The following is a 19394-nucleotide window of genomic DNA, read 5'->3' as shown; positions in this document are numbered from 1 at the left end:
AATGTTTACAGCACCGGAATTAAAACTCAGACTATAAGCTAATTATTATTTTTTTATGTTATAGCCAATAACTGATAAATGTCCAATATTAAAATTCGATATTATTCTGTCAAAATACTGAAAAATAACACATTAAAATAAAACTATGTTTCTAATAAAAAATTAAAAAACAACCTAAAAATGTCGCTACTGTATTTTTTACGGTAAAGTTCGAGCAACCACAGCTGCCTTTTTTACCATCTTTTTTTCTTATTCATTCATTTATTCATAACTTTATTTTTTTTTACACAGTGTGAGAGTCCATTCAGACTCTACACACTATTTTAATGCAAATTCCACTTTTAAGAAACTAGTCAAATTATGCACAGTCCTACATGGACAGGTTGTTTTACATGCCTGAATTTGAGAAAATTTTGGTCACACTTTATTTTTAAGGTCCAATTCTAGCTATAAACAAACCATTAATTATGCCTTTTGCTTCAATAAGCTACTAATTTGCTGCTTATTAATAGTTAGTAGGTAGTTGTTAAGTTTAGGTATTGGGTAGGATTAGGGATGTAGAATATGGTTGTGCAGAATATTGGCTGTTTATTAGCACTTATAAAGCACACATGTTAATAATAGGCATGCTAATAAGCAACTTGTTAATAGTGAGAATTGGTCCCTATACTAAACTGTTACCAAAATTTTAATTATAAATGTTTTCACGGATTGATTTTAAGAACATGGTTACAATTTCAGTGCAGTGTTAGGTTTCCACTTGACGCCCCAGTGCAAAATCTGGATTCTTAAGCAAAACCAGCTGACAACTACTGGTTTATGGCATCTTCTATGTATTTGTGTGTGTAATTACGTGTGTAGGAGTCCGTTAGTTTGGATGGGCATACATGACCGCGTGTTTTAGCATTAAGCGTGCGTGTATGTTGGTCTGTAGGTGTGTGTGGGGGTGTGTGTTTGTGGGTGTATATAATTACGTGTCTTTGTGTCTGTGTGTGCGTGTGGGTGTGCGTCTATAATTGTGTGTGTCCTCCTTATCTGTTCTCCTCTCCTTCAGTTCATTGGCAGACTAGCTGAGCTCAAACTGTTCAGCTGCGACTGGTCCAAGCCCAGTAATTACAGCTTGTCAGAAAGAATTAATTTTCTCATTTCTCATAAAGATGTGTAAAAATTACCATGTTATTATACACCGACACTCTCCAGAGGCACACACCAAATTTAATTTAGAATTCTTCCCGCACATTAAATTAAATCCATAAATAAGAGTTTAGGCATTGGTAGGGAAGCATATGTTCGTTAGGCCGAGCAGGCTGCTCGGGCCTGCGCTAATGTCTATTGTAATGTTTTAATAGCTTGTGCCTTCTAAGCACCAATAAATTTATATGATCACAACAGGCGACGTCGAGCGCACGGCCAATTAGGAATGCCGATGCTGCCGCTGCCACCGCTGCTGCTCCTGTTGGCCTCAGGAGGAAAGAGAGGTGGGAAAACTGGAGGAGAGAGAGAAACAGACAGACACAACTGCCTGACCGCTGTCTGGACCTCTGGGTGTAATAAATAAATAAATACATACATATTTCACCAGATATATATTGAATATATTTTTGAAGGAATGCTTTTGAGAAATATTACTTTTACTTAAAATAACTGTTTTCTATTTAAATATATTTTAAAATGTAATTTATTCATGTGCTGACAAGCAAAGCTGAATTTTCATCAGCCATTAATACAGTCTTCAGTGTCACATGATCCTTCAGAAATCATTGTAATATGTGACCCTGGACCACAAAACCAGTCTTAAGTCGCACAGGTACATTTGTAGCAATAGCTAAAAATACATTGTATGCATCAAAATTATCGATTTTTCTTTTATAGTATATTAAGTAAAGATCATGTTCCATGAAGATATTTTGTAAATTTCCTACCATAAATACATCAAAACTTAATTTTTGATTAGTAATATGCATTGCTAAGAACTTCATTTGGACAACTTTAAAGAGGATTTTCTCAAAATGTTGATTTTTTTTTGCACCCTCAGATTATTAATTTTCAAATAGTTGTATCTCGGCCAAATATTGTCCTATCCTAACAAACCATACATCAATGGAAAGCTTATTTATTCGACTTTCAGATGTATAAATCTCAGTTGAAACCCTTATAACTACTTCTGTGGTCCAGTGTCACATATGCTGATTTGGTGCTCAAGAAACATTTATTATTATTATTATCATCAAAGTTGTGCTGCTTAATATTTTTGTGGAAACTGGTTTTTAGGATTCTTCCATGAATAGAAAGTTCAAAAGAACATTTATTTGAAAAAAACAAAACAAATCAATGTGCTTCGCATTGTTTTCTTGTACTTCAAGCACATTCAAATTTGTTAAAGAGCTTATTTTAATATTAAAAGTACTGGGTACTAAAAAGTGAGTCAGATGTTGATTGTTTAACCACTGACAGATTCACAGAGTTAATCGATTTCTGGCTTTTGCACATACTATAACCCAACCGTCTTCACATTCACCCATATCCCACCAAGGAAACCTGTCCTGGCAACACAGGGTTGAATCAAGCTTGCAACACTTCCTGAACTTGTTCTCCACATTGTTTGATTGAGGTAGAGGCATGATATGAAAATTGGGACAAGCTTTCTTTGTTCAAAATGCTTTCAAAATCTCCCACTCCTTTTATGTCCATTTGTTGAATATTTGGGAAATATGATTATGCTTTCAGCTAACAATTATAGTGTAGCTAAAAGACTTTTACTATGTTTAAATCTATTCAAAAGACTTCCCAAAATCACCACAGAAAGGGGTGCATTGAAATTAGATGTGATTTTAGCAGGTATTCTGTCTAAGCCTGACAACAACAGTCAAACATCTTGATAAAAGTTTGCAGTCATCAATGAACAATGTTTACTAAGTGGGTCCAGTTCCCGTGCCATTACAGACTGGGGACAGAACCATGATTTCTGGATCAGAGCGCATTGTGTCATCGTCTATAGCATGCATCTACAAATGAAACGCGACATCAATCAGATGACTATTTATAATGTGGATAAAAGAGAAATCTAACACTAATAAATGTGTTTGTTGCCTGCCAAAACTCCATGTACTTTACATGGATGCCCACAGAGAGAAATAAAGAGAGACGGGAGGAGGTGGAGACAGTGAAAGAGACACGCAGGAAGAGGGAGAGGATGGTTGGTTGGAGATGAAGGCACAGGAATGGTGGATCCCGCTGCGAGGGGGCACAGGATGACGGTCTCCCACTGGCACGCCGCATAGACAGTGGGTAGTTGTACGCAGACTCACACACAGTGGGCAGTGCCACAGTCAGAAAGACGGAAATAGACCGAACTCACACATACCGCCAACTGAGTCTCATAGGCTTCATGGAATATGACTACAAGCTGCGAGACAGCGGCCTCTCTGACACACTCGAGCCCGTCTGTGATACGGTCCCACACACACACACACACACACACACAGAGATGTATGGCACACATACATGACAAAGACGCCCACCGACAGCCCCATCCACCCACAAACACAGATGAACAGACAAACAGCCCCTCTCCAGCATCCATTCATGACACAAGCAGTCCCCTGATGGCGCTCATAGGTGAGTTGGAGTGTGTAAGTGTGTGAACGCTGGGGATGAGGAACATATGCTGTCTAAAGAGCCAGGAGGCAACGTCTACTACATGATCAAGGCTTTCAGAGTTCATTACTGAACTATACAGTGCCACCATAAAAGCATTTGGACACGTACAGCACACTTCAGTAATGTGTAGTCAGGAAAAAGGGCACCTGCCTTTACTGATTTTTTTGTGCTTTATGAAAACAAATATGGTGTATAAATGTTAACTTATTTATAGGTAAATATATGGGAATTTTGAAGATATAAACATAAGGAAGTCATGTGTGACCTTTTTTTTTTTTTTTACATTATATCCACATTTAAAATAAGAAAAATGAAACACACACACACATATATTATATGCATATTTTCTGAAATCTATTGCTGTGGTTGATGTTTTATGTGTATTTTGCATCAAGTAAATGTCAAAGTCATCAATTTCCATTTTAGTTTAGGAGTTAGTAAGATTTAAAAAATGTTTTCTTAAGTCTCATGCTCAAAAAGGCTGCATTTATTTGATCAAAAATACAGTAAAAACAGTAATATTGTGAAATATTATTAGAATTTAAAATAGCAGATTATTATTTTATTATATTTCAAAATGTAATTTATTTATGAGATGGCAAAGCTGAACTTTTAGCAACCATCATGCCTTCAGTGTTAGTAATATGCTGTCACACTAATATAAATTTCTTATCATCATCAATGTTAAAACCAGTTGTGCTGTTTAATATTTGATTTAAAATCTTCTGTTATATTATAAATGGCTTTAATGTGTCTTTTGATCAATTCAATCAGCCCTTGCTGAATAATGTATTAATTTTTTTACTTAAATTCAATTACTATTTATTTTTTAACTATAATAACCAACATTCAAATAAAAAATTTGTAGCCTATGCAAACATATAAATTGCACACAATGCCATTTTTGAATTAACTTCTAAATGATACAATTTCTATTTGTTGTTGAAATAGGCCTATAATCATTTACATAGTGGCTGTCATAACTTGTTTCATAAAAGGTTTAAGTATTAAATAATTAAGATATCACTTACAGGTAAAGTCAAATATAATTAAGTATATGGTCTAATATTTCTCAAAATGCTCTTATCTAGACTTAATTTTTCTAGCAAATAACGAGCTGTGGACACTGCTGCGACTTGCCTGAGGTAGGCGAAATGAAATGCTACATGACATTTTGTTTGCAAGCTGTTTTAATGACGTCGTTCCGCAATTGAAACACTGATTGAGCGATTAATGTTCATTCATGTATATTCTGTGTTAAAACTAGTAGTAGGCTGAAGATGAAGGGATGCTGATCGCGCTCACCTGTTCTCTGTGTTGCCGAACTGAACTAGATGCGTTAGAACTGAGGCTTCTATACAGCGATCTGTCTCACCACATCAAAGAGTGCCAAAACGGCATGTATTGTCTGAATTTCCTGGAAAAATTGAATGATTTGTCGCGTACCGAAAACATGTTGCGTACACATGTGTACCGAACTGAAAGACCCGTACCGGAAATTTTCAGTACGAATACGTGTACCGTTACACCCATAGTATCCATAGTACATACTAGGGATGCATCATGCACCGAATGTTCGGCAACCGAAATTGTTCGGACGAAAATATAAAAAAAAAAAAAACTCTTTTGGTGTTCAGTCCGAATAAGCGAAAAGACCGAATAAATTGTGCCGAACAATGACGTGACGAGATCAAATAGAGGCGTGCACTAATGCAGCAAACACGTCTGCAGTGTGAAAGTATTTAAAACTGTCAGTGAAAGATGCAAAAATCATTACAAGCACGAAGCACCGACAGCGAGAGACTGCTTAGCGCTGCATCTCATGTCTCTGTCATGTCACTCTATCCTCCAATTTGATACTGTTAAGTGCTTTGACACAATCTGTATTGTTAAAAGCGCTATATAAATAAAGGTGACTTGACTTGACTCTGATAAGAAGAGGAAGGGGTGTTTGATGCTGGTTACTGTGATGACTGAAATCGCGAAATGGCCTCAAACGATTAGTAAATAAACTGCAGAATGTTATGTTTTCAAATACACGCACGAATTGCATGTATTCAAACAGCGCTGCATGAGCTCGCGGCGCCAGGGTTCAAAGTCCAAAACGCGAGGAAATTCTGCGCGCTGAAACAGTTACTCGTCATTTGCTCAGTAACGTTTTAATTAGCTTTTTTTTTTTTTTTTTTAAGGCATGTAACAATGTGATATGTGCGACAAACATCTTCCCAAATTCGTAATGAGAATAATTTATAAATCTGCTGTTGTCAACAAAAAGAAGCACTGAGGTCTTCCTGCGGGGTTCTGCCAAAATAAAAGCTCCATCAACATTCATTAATGTTGGTATTGTAATTTTACTGTTGTTCTGTAAAATAAAATAAAAAAGTAAGACAATAATAATGATAATAATAATTACCATACAAGAGCTCTATTAATACATTTATTATAACATTCACACATAGTGTTCAAATTGGGATCTGTAATATATTCTAATGTTTTAAAAGAAGTCTGTTCTGCTCAGCAAGGCTGTATTTATTTGTACAGTCAAAAATACATGCCTGATTCAAGTAGGGGGTCTCAAAAATGATCAATTTTTTTATTTTACTAATGTTACTATTAATTTTAAGTTAAACTGTGCTTTGTTGGTATAATGTCTGATAGAATGTTGAAAAATGTTCAGTGTTAAGTAAATATTTTTAAATTGTTGTTTTGTAAGTAATTTTTTTATTTATTTTTTATTTGAAAAGCAGGGTAAAACAGTAAAAAGCACATTTTGGCTATTTAATTTATGCAATGGTGGGAAGAAAATAGCAAAATAGGCCTACATGGGGGGGAAAAAAATGAAAAAACATGCGAAAAACCTTCGGCCCAGTGTTTCATTTTGTTCGGCTTCGGCCAAGAAGTTTCATTTCGGTGCATCCTTAGTACATACTGTACATTTTTAGGAATGGGAAAGCCTACTATTCTTAACAATGGTGGTTACGGCCATCTGCTATGTGCCCAGATACATTTGGGGCCCTGTACATCCTCACATCAGCACAAAATAACAAGACGACACCAGACATTACTGCATTTCTTTGGCCATAAAAGGAAAGAACGGGCCATGAGGACACTGTAATAATGACATATGAAAAATGAAAGCATTGGGAAAGTTTGTAAAGGCCTTTTGCAGATGCACCTATTACGTACCAGTCAGTCGAGGCTGCTTGTGGTGAAAGAGTTTTGTCCTTGTGTCTGCTTCTACCTAAACAAAACGAACATGAAAAGAACAAGTTAGAAACTCCACTCAGGCTCTCCAGCCCTCTCAACTGCTGAAGCATTTCACTGCTTGAAGAGGTTGTGTGATGGCGAAACAAAAGTATTAAACTTTGTTCTGCCAAACTTAGTGTTCTGCCTTGAAACTATAATTTTGCTTTATTTAAGTTCTCCCACAACAGCAGAACTTCTGGACCTCAAGATGGACATTGTGTAGACTTTTCTGTCCATAAACAACTTGAAACACTCTTAATCCCCTTCACAGAACTTATCATTGCATCTGTAAATTGTACGGTACTTAAAATGTCACGTCTGGAGTTTATGAGTGTAAGCATGCAGAATGGAGAGGATTCTCTCAGCTTTATCAGAACTCTTGGCAAGCTCTGATTCTCCTCAACAAACCCAGTGCTAAGTCTTATATCATCCTTCTTAGAACTGGATTGGTAAACCATGTCATTTGTGAGTAGTTTTGGGAGATTTAGACCACTGTCCCATTGCTACAGATCAAACCAGATGAGATTTAGGAGATGCGGTTGTATATGTGTTCGCTGGAACATTGCAGGGACGTGCTGGAGAGACATGGTTGTATAGTCTGAGAGAACATTGGGATCTTTCATTACATGAGCTGAGTCTCATTGTAAGTTTCTAATCTTGCACGCTGCCGTGTATAATCCACCGAGAAAACTTGGATGCCATCATCCAAGTTTAGCGTGCAGCGTGAAGTCCTCTCCAAAGGGGAAATAGAACATGTTTGACGGCTAAATCTTAGATGAACATACATGGAGCTCTTTTAGGTCAGTCACGTAATCGTGATGCTTGCGAATCGGGGCCAGTAGTTCTCCGATCGCTGAGATGTGTCGGACCACCCTGGTACTATACATGAGGGAGGAGGGAGGGTTTACACTCAGAGGATTGTGGAGATGTCTGTACAACATGTTTAGATGAAGTTGGGCTCACAATAGGACAACAGACAGTGGGATTCAAGATAAATCTCAACACTGACTTTGTTTGTGTGTTTGTATGATGGGCAGGTGTGACAATAAATGATAATGCATATAAAAATAAACATGCATTAGCTGTCTTTCTGTATAATGATTATTTCCACATTTGAAATAGTAAAAAATAAATAAATACAAATTACCATTTCAAATGTGGAAATAATAATTAATCATTATTTCCAAAAATAATGATTATTTCCATTATTTTTATATAATGGAAATAATCATTATTTTGGAATATTTCTTCAAAATAGATATATATATACACAAACATACATACATATATATATTAGGGGTGTCAACGTTAATATTTTTTTATTACGCAAATTAATTGTTTGATAAAGTTTGACCCCAACTTCTTCCCATCATCGCAGCGCAGAAGGTTATTTATCAATGTGTTATGAGGGTACAGCGAACCAGTGTTGCCAGGGTCGCGGTTTTCCCGCACAAGTGGGCTATTTTGAAAATACAGTTGCGGGAAAAATTACAGAGCTGTGGGTTGCTGTTTTTTTTGGGCTACTTTTATAATGTACCATGGCCACCCAAGGTGTATATAGACAAATAAAAAATAAAGCAGATCCTTTTACTAATGTGTATTATACTTGGAATGTATCCCTGGCAACTTAAGAACGGAGAGGCGGTTGTAACATCACAAACAACGTGAGTTTCAGCAGAGCATACATGTTTAGGCTTTTACACAGCAGAAATAAACTTGACAAAAGCCACTATAGATTATATAAGATAATAAACACACCATTACGATAGGATATTTGTATGTGATGTTCTTTAGGTTAATGTGTACATCTGAAATGCTAATTTGTGCAGCGATATAAAAGGCTATAAATAGCATATTTTAACAACAGTAAACGACCAAATTCCACATGTGATTGTAAAAGGAAGTTATTACAAACACTCGGTGGTGGTTTGAAGTGAGTTCTGAGTAAAAGTGTACTATTAATCTCATAAATTGTCTTATGAAGCATGATGCTAATATTAGCTCTAATGCACCTGCAGAACAGGTCCAATTCTTCTTCATAATGCATTTTGGCATAATACTTCATGTAAGGTCGCAAGAAAATGTGGTGTTGTATTTATTTAGAAATACTTTTGATAATAGTTGGGTAAATGTATACTGGGATTGAAGCGATGAGGCTTGGTAAATGTTTTATTGCCAGTATAAAGGCTGATAATGGCTGAATAAAAACAAAAGAATAATGATAAAAGAATAATAAGGATTATGTCTCATATCTTGCAGAAGTGTGAAAGGTTTCCTTAAACTAGTTTGTCATGCATTTCTTTATTTTAACACATTTACAGGTAAATCCTAGTATTTTAAATTTGTGATTAATCATGATTAATCACAGTCCATGACTGTCCATGAATTTTTTAATTGATTGACAGCACTAATATATATATATACACACACACACACACACACACACACATACACACACACACACACACACACACACACACACACACACATATACACACATATACACACAGTGCCCTCCAAAAGTATTGGAACAGTAAAGACAAAATTGCTCTGTTGGCTGTAGAGTCAAGACATTTACAAATATGATTAAAAGATGAATATGAGACAAAACTACAGAATGTCACATTTTATTATTGGGTGATTCATCACATAGATGTTTTACCAGCTAAGAAGATCAGCACTTTTAGAGTTTCATCCCTCTATCTGATGTGAGTATAAGTATTGGAACAGTTGCCTCACAGGTCTTTCTAAGTGATCAGCTGTGTCCTGTTGCATTAATTCTTCAGATATTAAAAGCAGGGAATGTGTCGTATCAGTTATATCCATTACTAATACTGATACTGATGATGACACACACAAACCAGGATGAAGATGAGGGAGCTGACTTTGAGAAAAAAGCAAGCATTTTGGATGCTAAAAGAAAAGAGGAAGTCAATTAGAGCTATAGCAAAAACAAAGGACATGAAGAAATCAAGAGTTTGGAAACCACCAGCGACACCAGCAATCAACAACGACCTGATCGGCTGAGAAAACAACAGTAGTTGATGACAGATAAATCATAAAAGCTGTGAAAATGAACCCTAAAAGACGTGTCTGTAAAATCACCAACAACTTCCAGAAAGCTGGGGTGATGCTCTGACAATCTACTGTCCTCAGGAGACTTTGACACAGAATTACAGATGCTACACAGCAAGATACAAACCTCTGACCAGCTCCAAAAATAGAAAGGCAAGATTAGAGTTTGCAAAAAAGCACAAAGGTGAGCCAGAAGAGTTTTGGAACTGTGTTTATGGACCGATGAGACAAAGATGAACCTTTATCGAAGTGATGGGAAAGCAAAAACGTGGAGAGAAAAAAAGGGAACTGCAAATGATCCCAAGCATACAGCGTCATCTATAAAGCATGGTGGAGGTGGTGTCATGGCATGGCATGGACATGCATGGCTGCCTCTGGAGCAGGCCCTCTCATCTTTACTGATGACTTAATGTATGATGACAGTAGCAGAATGAATTTGGAAGGGTACAAAACCATCTTGCCTACCAATATTCAAGAAAATGCCACCAGATTCATTGGGAAGTGCTTCATATTGCATCAGGACAATGACCCAAAACACCCTGCCAGTTCAGTCAAGGAGTTTATAAGGGCAAAGAAAAGGAAAGTCTTAGATTGCCCAAGTTGATCTCCAGATTTAAATCCGATTGAACATGAATCTCACCAGCTGAAGAGGAGAGTAAAGGCAGAAACTCCCCAAAACATGCAACAATTGGAATTGGCTGCATTAAAGGCTGGGAAAAGTATTTCAAAGGATGGGACCAAGAGTCTGGTGATGTCTATGGGTCCCAGACTCACTGCTGTGTTCATGCCTTATGTTCAACTGTCCCAATACTTATGCTCACATCAATGAGTGGCATGAACAAGTGCTGTTCGTTTTATTTGGTAATCCGCTAATAATAAAATGTGACAGTCTGTAGTTTTGTTTCATATTCATATTTTAATCATATTTGCAAATGTCTTGACTCCACAGCCAACAGAGCAATTTTGTCTTTACTGTTCCAATACTTATGGAGGGGACTGTATACACTGCCCGTCCAAAAAAAAAAAGTCACACACTCTATCATTTCGTTGGACCGCCTTTAGCTTTGATTACGGCACGCATTCGCCGTGGCATCATTTCGATAAGCTTCTGCAATGTCACGACATTTATTCCCATCCAGAGTTGCATTAATTTTTCGCCAAGATCTTGTACTGATGATGGGAGAGTCGGACCGCTGCACAGAGTCTTCTCCAGCACATCCCAAAGATTCTCAATGGGGTTAAGGTCTGACTCTGGACTCTGTGGTGGCCAATCCATGTGTGAAAATGATGTCTCATGCTCCCTGAACCAATCTTTCACAATTTGAGCTTGATGAATCCTGGCATTGTCATCTTGGAATATGCCCGTGCCATCAGGGAAGAAAAAATTCATTGATGGAATAACCTGGTCATTCAGTATATTCAGGTAGTCAGCTGACCTCATTCTTTGGACACATAACAATCATCCATGCAGTAATTATCCAATGGGAGGATCTTACCTATTTGCTTAGTTAAATCCAGGTGGTGACTTTTTTTCGGACGGGCAGTGTATCTATATCCATCTATCTATATCTATATCTATCTATCTATCTATCTATCTATCTATCTATCTATCTATATATATATAAAATAAGATTTCTATTTTGTAAAAATATTGAAAAAATTATATGAAAAATATTGAAAAAAATATTAAGCAGCACAACCGTTTTCAACATTGATAATAAATATTAATATTTAATATTAATATTAAATATTAAGTAGTAATGGCTGGTGACAATTCAGTGTTTTATCACAGAAATAAATTATATGTACATTCAAATAGAAAACTGTTGTTTTAAATTGTGATAATACTTCACAATATTACTGCTTTTATTGAATTACTGATCAAATAAATGCAGCATTAATGAGCATAAGAGACTTCTTAAAAAAACATTAAAAATCTTACTAAGAAATCTTAAATCATATATAGAGAGATGTTAATATTATATGCATACATACAATTTAAATTAGCTAAAAAAACAAACAAATTACTAGCCTTTTTATAAACATTATTATTGCAGAAGATTTTTAAGATCATGACAAACAAATTCAGTGGAGTGAGTCCAAACTTTCGTCTGGTAGTGTACAAACGTGGGCGCGTACTTTAGACACAAAAAAGTGTGTATGTGTGTTTATAATGCCATTTTTCTGTGCTCAGAGCCTACAGGTAGGAGTGTGTGTATGTTTGTTTATCTGTGTGTGCATGCGTGTATATCTTTCCTACAAACGTGTGAGTGTGAGTGTCAGTGCAGGGGCCCTGCTTAAAGCGCGGTCTTATTTACTCCTGTCAGCCCATAAAGCCAGCCTGAGTGCCACGCTGATTGAAATCCCCTTTTGTGTGCTAGTCTTCAGTGATGTGGCTTTTCTCTCACTCTCATCTCATGATGGAAGCCTGTACTGTTAATCTGAGAGTGGCCCCTGAAAGGACGAAATGAGTTCCTGGGCTGAATGCACTCTTTACCTCCTCTGTCTTGGTCTATTCAGACGTGGGGCGTGAGAGCTGGCGGCTAACACCTCCACAACAATACACGGCAAAGCAATGCAAACCTTCCTTACACAAACTACTCTGTCTCTAGGAGACTTGTTTTTCCCACATTATCTTCTTGCTCACAAAATAGCAGCAACGTCTTCCATTATGGCACCTCAGAATACAGAAGATATGTGCTAGGATCAAAATAAGAGTGAATAATAGCAACAAAAAAGGGGCAGAAAAAAAAATGGATCTGTGTGGCTTATCTGAATATTAAGAAGAAACAATCGGTCACACTTTATTTTAAGGTCCAATTCTCGCTATTAACAAACCATTAACTATGACTTTTGCCTCAATAAACTCCTAATTTGCTGCTTATTAATAGTTAGTAGGTAGTTAAGTTAAGTTTAGTTGGGTAGGATTAGGGATGTAAAAAATGGTCTTATGAGAATATGCGCTTTATGAGTACTAATAAACAGCCAATATGTTAATAATAGGCATGCTAATAAGCAACTAGTTAATAGTGAAAATTGGTCCCTATACTAAAGTGTTACCAAACAATTATTAAGCATCTTTCTGTAAAATAATAAGGTACAAGTAGAAAGATAAGGTTTTTTCACAGTATACCAAAGTATTTTTTTGTAATGTAATTGTAAGACATTAGCTGGATTCACATGAATCATATTGAATACTTTACATTTTCTGAAAGTTTTTTTCTAATAGTACCTTATGACTTTTACAGGAGTATCTGGAAGATGCTAATTGCTTTGCTTTTTAAGTTAGCATTACTGGCATTACGGTTACTTTGGTACTAAAATGCTTCTCTGGATTAAAAAAAAAAACAAGAAATTTTTTTGTTTATTTATTTATTTTTGGTCAACTTTCTAAAGGAAGCCGCATTGTGAGGGCCATGGCCTAGCATTTAGCACATGTGCTCATCATTTCCTGTCACTGCTAGTGCTACATGTCTGTAGCATGTGTGCTAACTGCTAGGCTTCATTATTAACAACTTAGAATATCCCAAACCTCCTGTATGATGATTTATGTATGATACAATACTAAATACAGATCTGCAAAAATCGGGTACAAATGATTAGCAAAATTAGTCGGACTGCAAACCTGGTCAAGCAGCTCAGAAGCCGTGTGTATCGATAGACTCCATTAGAGACAGAAAAAGAAGAATATCTCATTGTTGTTGGGGTGGAATTCCCCTCTGAGGCGAGATAAGTCGGGTCCTTTGTTCTCTGGCCTCTGTGACAGAGCGCTTATATAATGCAGTCATAGAAAATGGGGACTATGTCAGGCCGTAACGCAAAGTGAGCCTGTGGCCTGTTTATTTGTTGGAATGGAAGGATGGAAAGATGAAGGGATCATACGACCATTGTCTTACATAAGGCCCAGAAAGGATGTGTGAAACTGAGCATCATGGCTCATCCACGCAGATAAAGAGATCAGGAAACATGAAAGGACAGGGTCCTAAGCAGTGCTAAACAGTTTTTGCCATTTAAGCAAAGTCAACCATTAAAGATGCTAATTACTTGAAGGACTGTTTGCAGGACTAAATAATGGGCTGTCCTCATTCACACTGACTGCTGGAGGTTAAAGCTTGCTATACTGTGGTGAAGGGTGTTTAAATAGGAATAGTGTTTAAAAATCTGATCACAAATTAGATATATCGCGTGTAAAACTAAGATGTCATTCTATTTAAAAAATAGATCAATTTTTCATTTCGGGCTAAACTAAAACTGGACAAATAGTCAAATAGACCAGTAGTTCTTACCCTTTTTGACACCAAGGCTTCCCACTGTCCTTAACATCGAAGGTCCCATGACTTTTCCATGTTATTTGATGAGGATTATTAAAATATTTTTTACTCACAATTTATACCTGATTAAAAATTTTAGAGCTTAATTGGAAAATAAAATAAAATAAAATAGGCTTCCTCGTACATCCACATTGTTTTATAGAAAAGAAGGAGAGGGGGAAAAAACAGTTGTTCAGAGGGTGGATTAAAGTAATACATATGTTTAGCTTATGTTAATGCTTGTTTTGTCTTATTTTAAATAATTTTAAGCCATCTTGAGGTTCCCTTGGAAATTAGCTGAGACCCCCTGGTGGGCCCCGGCCTCCTAGTTAAAAACCACTGTAATATGTCATACAATTATATAAATAAATTGTTTATTTATTTATTTTGTTTGTCTTGTCTTACTCCCCAAGTAGGTGCTTGCCGTCCGTCTTTTGTAACCAACAGAATGCTTGTTCAGTATTATTGCAGGCAATATTTAAAGCTCAGCATGATGAAGAAAAACGTTAATCTGCGTCAAACTAGTATACACAACACCAGTGTTTTCACACAATTAAGTTGTTTCCTGCTATGCAGGTCACATACAGGAAATGAACGGGGAGGGAATCAAAGAGAGATGGAGGAGGAAAATGAGAGATCTCTCTTCTGTCTCGGTGTGACTGAGGTTAGACTCTGGAGTGAGCAACACAAAGAGATTAACCTATTTACATCTGTTACCTACTCTAATGGCTTTTTGTACAGATAATTTCAGCCATCTGCGTTCTCTCTAAAGACTTTGTCACACAAAACTAATAAAAGTCATCTGGCGCACAAAATTAGAGAACACAGAACTGTACAGAGAGGAAGATGGACTCAAAGACACTAGAGTACACACACACACACAGGCATCATGCAGCTGGACATATGACTGGGCATGCATTCCCTGACATAAATGAATCACATGCTTACTGACTGACTGACTGACAAACACATATTAAGGTCCTAATGCAGATTCTCAAAGTTCATTTATGGACAGTGATGAACAGTGTAAGAGAAGTATCATCAGCCAGGGGAAAATTTAGCTTTTTGAAACCTATAAAATAGAAATGATGACTTACATATTTGGGCTGCGAATAGGTTAAATTAACTAATCACAATACATCTAATTATTTAACAAAATTAGATTTTTAAAAAATCGATAAGTCTAATTTTTTACGACAGAAAACGGTACATTTTGGTTGTCAATGTTTGTCAATGAGACTTGTATGACCAGAGGGTGATATTTCATACTTGTTGAGCTTCAGTTATAATTAAATCCCACCACACCAAGACTGCAAATTAATGTATTCTTGTTAAACATCCCTTTTATGAATAAATTTGTCATTCAGTCTTTCTCAGACAATTTGTCAAAGATTTCGTCCAGAATGGTGGAAGATGTCTCGAGTGTCTTATTAGGGAAATTAAATGACGTAATAATAGCCTTAAATAAATAAATATTCCACTAAAAAACACATTCGGGTTTGGTATTGATAAATAGGCACTTGGGCCTGATTTACGATACAGAAGTACTGTATAAATATAGTGAGTAGCAATTCTATTTCATATGCATACGCTTACATTTGCTATCTTAACATATATTCTATATATATTCTACAACTTCACTCAATACTGTTTCATCTTTCCAAACACTCGCTGTATCTTAAATGGAGAATGATACACACACACAAATTACCTTCCAAGTTATAAGTATAAGTTTGGAATACAGTAATTAGGATGTTTCAATATTGCTTTTTATGTTCACCAAGGCTGCATTTTTTTAAAAATAAAAAATACAGTAAAAACAGTAAAGCTGTGAAATAGTATTACATTTAAATAAACTGTTTTCTATTTTTAAAATGTAATTTATTCATGTGGTGGCAAAGCTAAATTTTCAGCAGCAATTAATCCTTCAAAAATCATTGATAAGAATAAGAAGAAATGTTTACTGAGCACCAAATCAGCATATTACAATGTTGAAACAATATATTAAGATATATTTTTTATAAATGGCCTGGGAAGACTGTAAAGGGATCTACGTGGTGTCTACATAGAGGGGATATATGCTTTGAATGTTGTCTAAATACAGTAGAACATTCAACTCATTTTAATAAAACAAGAAAAAAAAAAAAAAAATTCCATACATTTTTTAATTTACACACTAAGCAGGAAAAGTTGCACTCAAAAAGCCAGAGAAAACACTAGTCACACACAGAGAAGAACCAGAGAGAAACGGAGAGAGTTTGTGCTGACTGGCAGCAGGTGAGTGTGTGAACATGTCGGCCAGGGTTCAGGTTGAATAGGGCGTTGTTAGTCAGGACGGAGGGGGAGAGCTGTAATGGGGGCAGCAGAACAGCTGGGAGGTGGGGAGAAGGGAGTGTCGGAAAGCACGTCCAGCCAACCAATGATCTCGCTTTATTAAATTAATAAAGCTCATCTCAGCACGCCTGAACACACCAGCAGAATGACACCAAATCTCACTGTTTTAATCACATTACGTACGGGCCAGCTCATTAGCTGCACAGGCTACTGGGTTCATGCGCAGTGCACAGGATTACAAACACACACACACACACACACACACCCACACATCACCAAGTGCTAATGGCTACCGTTTGCATGTTACTCCTGCCCTCTACACAGATGTGCTTTTACTGAGATGCTATCATTTTTTAATAATTGATCGTGTTTTGTGACTTTGAGTGATTTTTCGGGCTCATCCTTGTGTCCCGGATGCTCTGAAAAGAGGCATGAACACAGTCTGTATGCGTAAGGTCAGGGTCACACCTGCGTTCAGAAGTCAGCGCAGCCCAGGAGATAAATGCCATTCACTGCGTTTTCCTGGACAGACTTCCCGAGAAATGAGCCTCATCTCCTCTCATTCCTGTACAAAGAGGTCTATCTGAATAAACGCTATACAACCAATCTACCCTGCGGTGTTGAAGCGATGGTGTTTGTCCATCAGTGTGGTTTTATGCGGTGCCTATGAATAAATATTTTCACTTTAAAAGTCGTTTTCTCAGAATGGGTGTCAAAATGCGACCAGACAATACCATCTAACATGCCAACGGTTTTACATATGATAAAAGAAAAATGAAAATGGGTAAAGATGACCCAGCACTACAACAAACAGTCTTCTGTTTGACAACAACTAAATAATGCGGGACTTCCACTGTATGTAGAAAACCCCACTGAAACTAAGCACACTAAAATTACTAAAACTGAAATGAAAATTAATTAAAGCTACATACAAATATTAAAAAGAAGAAAAAATGATAAAAGCATGTAAAAAAACTACTAAAATTTAAACTAATACTAAAATTATAAAATTAAAATAAAATGTAAAAAAATAAAACTACATGAAATGTAATATAATATAATATACAGATCAAGCATAATTTTTACATTTTAAAAATAACATTCAAATTCTATGAAATAGGGCATCCACACCAGAACTACAGTATAATGGTTTGAAAAATGAAATCATTGGAATGACTTTCAGAAGTTGAAGCTAATGAACAAAAACATTGTTGAAAGCAAAACAGAATCCACTCGACTTTAAAAAAACTAAAGCATTTAAAACAGAAGACAGCATATAATAAACACAGCATTATCTTCCATTGCTGTGGACGCTAATATAGTTATCATTACAGTAATCATTCTTGGTGTGAACAGGCCTTTACTTAGTTCACTTCAATATTCACTGTAATTCATTTTCCAGTTAGTGCTTCATGCTGAGTTCTAAAAGCTGAGATGTTTGGGCTATGTTTAGTGGCCTCAGATCAGAAGCGTAGTGAGTTCATGAGTTAGTAATGAGGAGAATAACACCCTGCTTTTGTCCACTCTTTACAAAGAAGACATTAATGTCACTGAGATAAACTGTGTCAGTGAACCGAGAAGTATCAGACATAAATAGGCGATGTGAGAGAGAAAGTGAGGAAGTTAGAACCAGAGGATGCTCAGCTCCATGATGGGGATCCATTAAGATCAAACCATCAGAACACACTCAAGGGTCACAGACTTTTGCTATATCATTAACCAAACAACCAAAATTACCCATTCACTGTGTGCATACTGAGAACGCACATACACACACACACAAGGGCCCTGAACTGTCACTGTGTCGTTTACAGAAACACCATAATTAAACATCTAAAAAACAAAGCACATACACTGTAATTACTCCCTCAACTGCCACTCACCAAACCACAGAGTCAGAGACAACATGCTTTTGTGGAGCACAATAAGTGTGTGAGCACATGTTGTCATTAATACACACAACTATGCATGTATTTACCTTATGTGTCTCTCTAAACATACATTTATATTAGGGCTGTCAATAGATTACAATTTTTAATCGCAATTAATCACACACTTATCATGAAATTAAGCATATACCATTTATCTTGCTTAATACGTTAATTTTGTCATTATTTACTATATCCAGTAAAGTAAACCAAAAGATAGTGAAGGGTGATTCTCACAAAACTGTATTTTCTGCAAGCTTATTTCAAGATAAATTTAGATATCTTAAAAAAAAAAAAAAAAGGACACTTGGGAGACTCCAAAAGGACACCAAAGAACCAAATGATATAAGTTCATATAATTGATATATTTGTGCACACTGACTAAACACAGCAACATACACAAGACAAATCAAAACAACATGAATGTACTGAAATGTGTCTGTGCATGAATACAACATATGATCTGTGCGTCAAGCGCGTTCAAACACGGTGTATCAGACTCACGCGTGCTTACGACTCCTGTACGTCACCGCAATCGTCTTTACCTTGATTGCAATCCTCAACCATCAAAAGCTGAGAAAACGTAGTTTGCATATCATACAGTGGTGGGATGATTTGACGTTACGTTCAGTCTGTATTTCACACTGTACGATGCGTGAGTGAGCTTTCGCGCTCTTCAGAACAACAAGAGTAAAATCTTTCCGTGCAACAGGCATATGCCACTCGACATGTCACCGTTATATGCGCATGGCACTCAACCCGGCACGGCCATACGTGCATGGCACTCGACCTGCCTCTCAACCTGTCACCGTTTAGAGGCAACTGCCACCAATATATACGC

At 36.5% G+C, this 19394-nt stretch overlaps 1 protein-coding gene across 11 annotated transcripts in view; it reads right to left on the bottom strand.

Moving 5' to 3' along the window:
* sox5 (SRY-box transcription factor 5) overlaps nucleotides 1–19394 on the bottom strand; it is a 243265-nt gene that overhangs the window by 115197 nt on the left and 108674 nt on the right. For all 11 annotated transcript variants that reach the window (XM_058773716.1, XM_058773720.1, XM_058773715.1 and 8 more), the window contains one exon: nucleotides 6847–6901. In XM_058773716.1, the coding sequence (XP_058629699.1) occupies nucleotides 6847–6901 (55 nt within the window). The remainder of the gene's footprint in view (nucleotides 1–6846; nucleotides 6902–19394) is intronic.

Source organism: Onychostoma macrolepis, chromosome 04 (assembly GCF_012432095.1).
Source record: "Onychostoma macrolepis isolate SWU-2019 chromosome 04, ASM1243209v1, whole genome shotgun sequence".
Taxonomy (NCBI): domain Eukaryota; kingdom Metazoa; phylum Chordata; class Actinopteri; order Cypriniformes; family Cyprinidae; genus Onychostoma; species Onychostoma macrolepis.
Note: the sequence above shows the minus strand (reverse complement) of the source record. Positions and strands in the feature narration are given on the sequence as shown.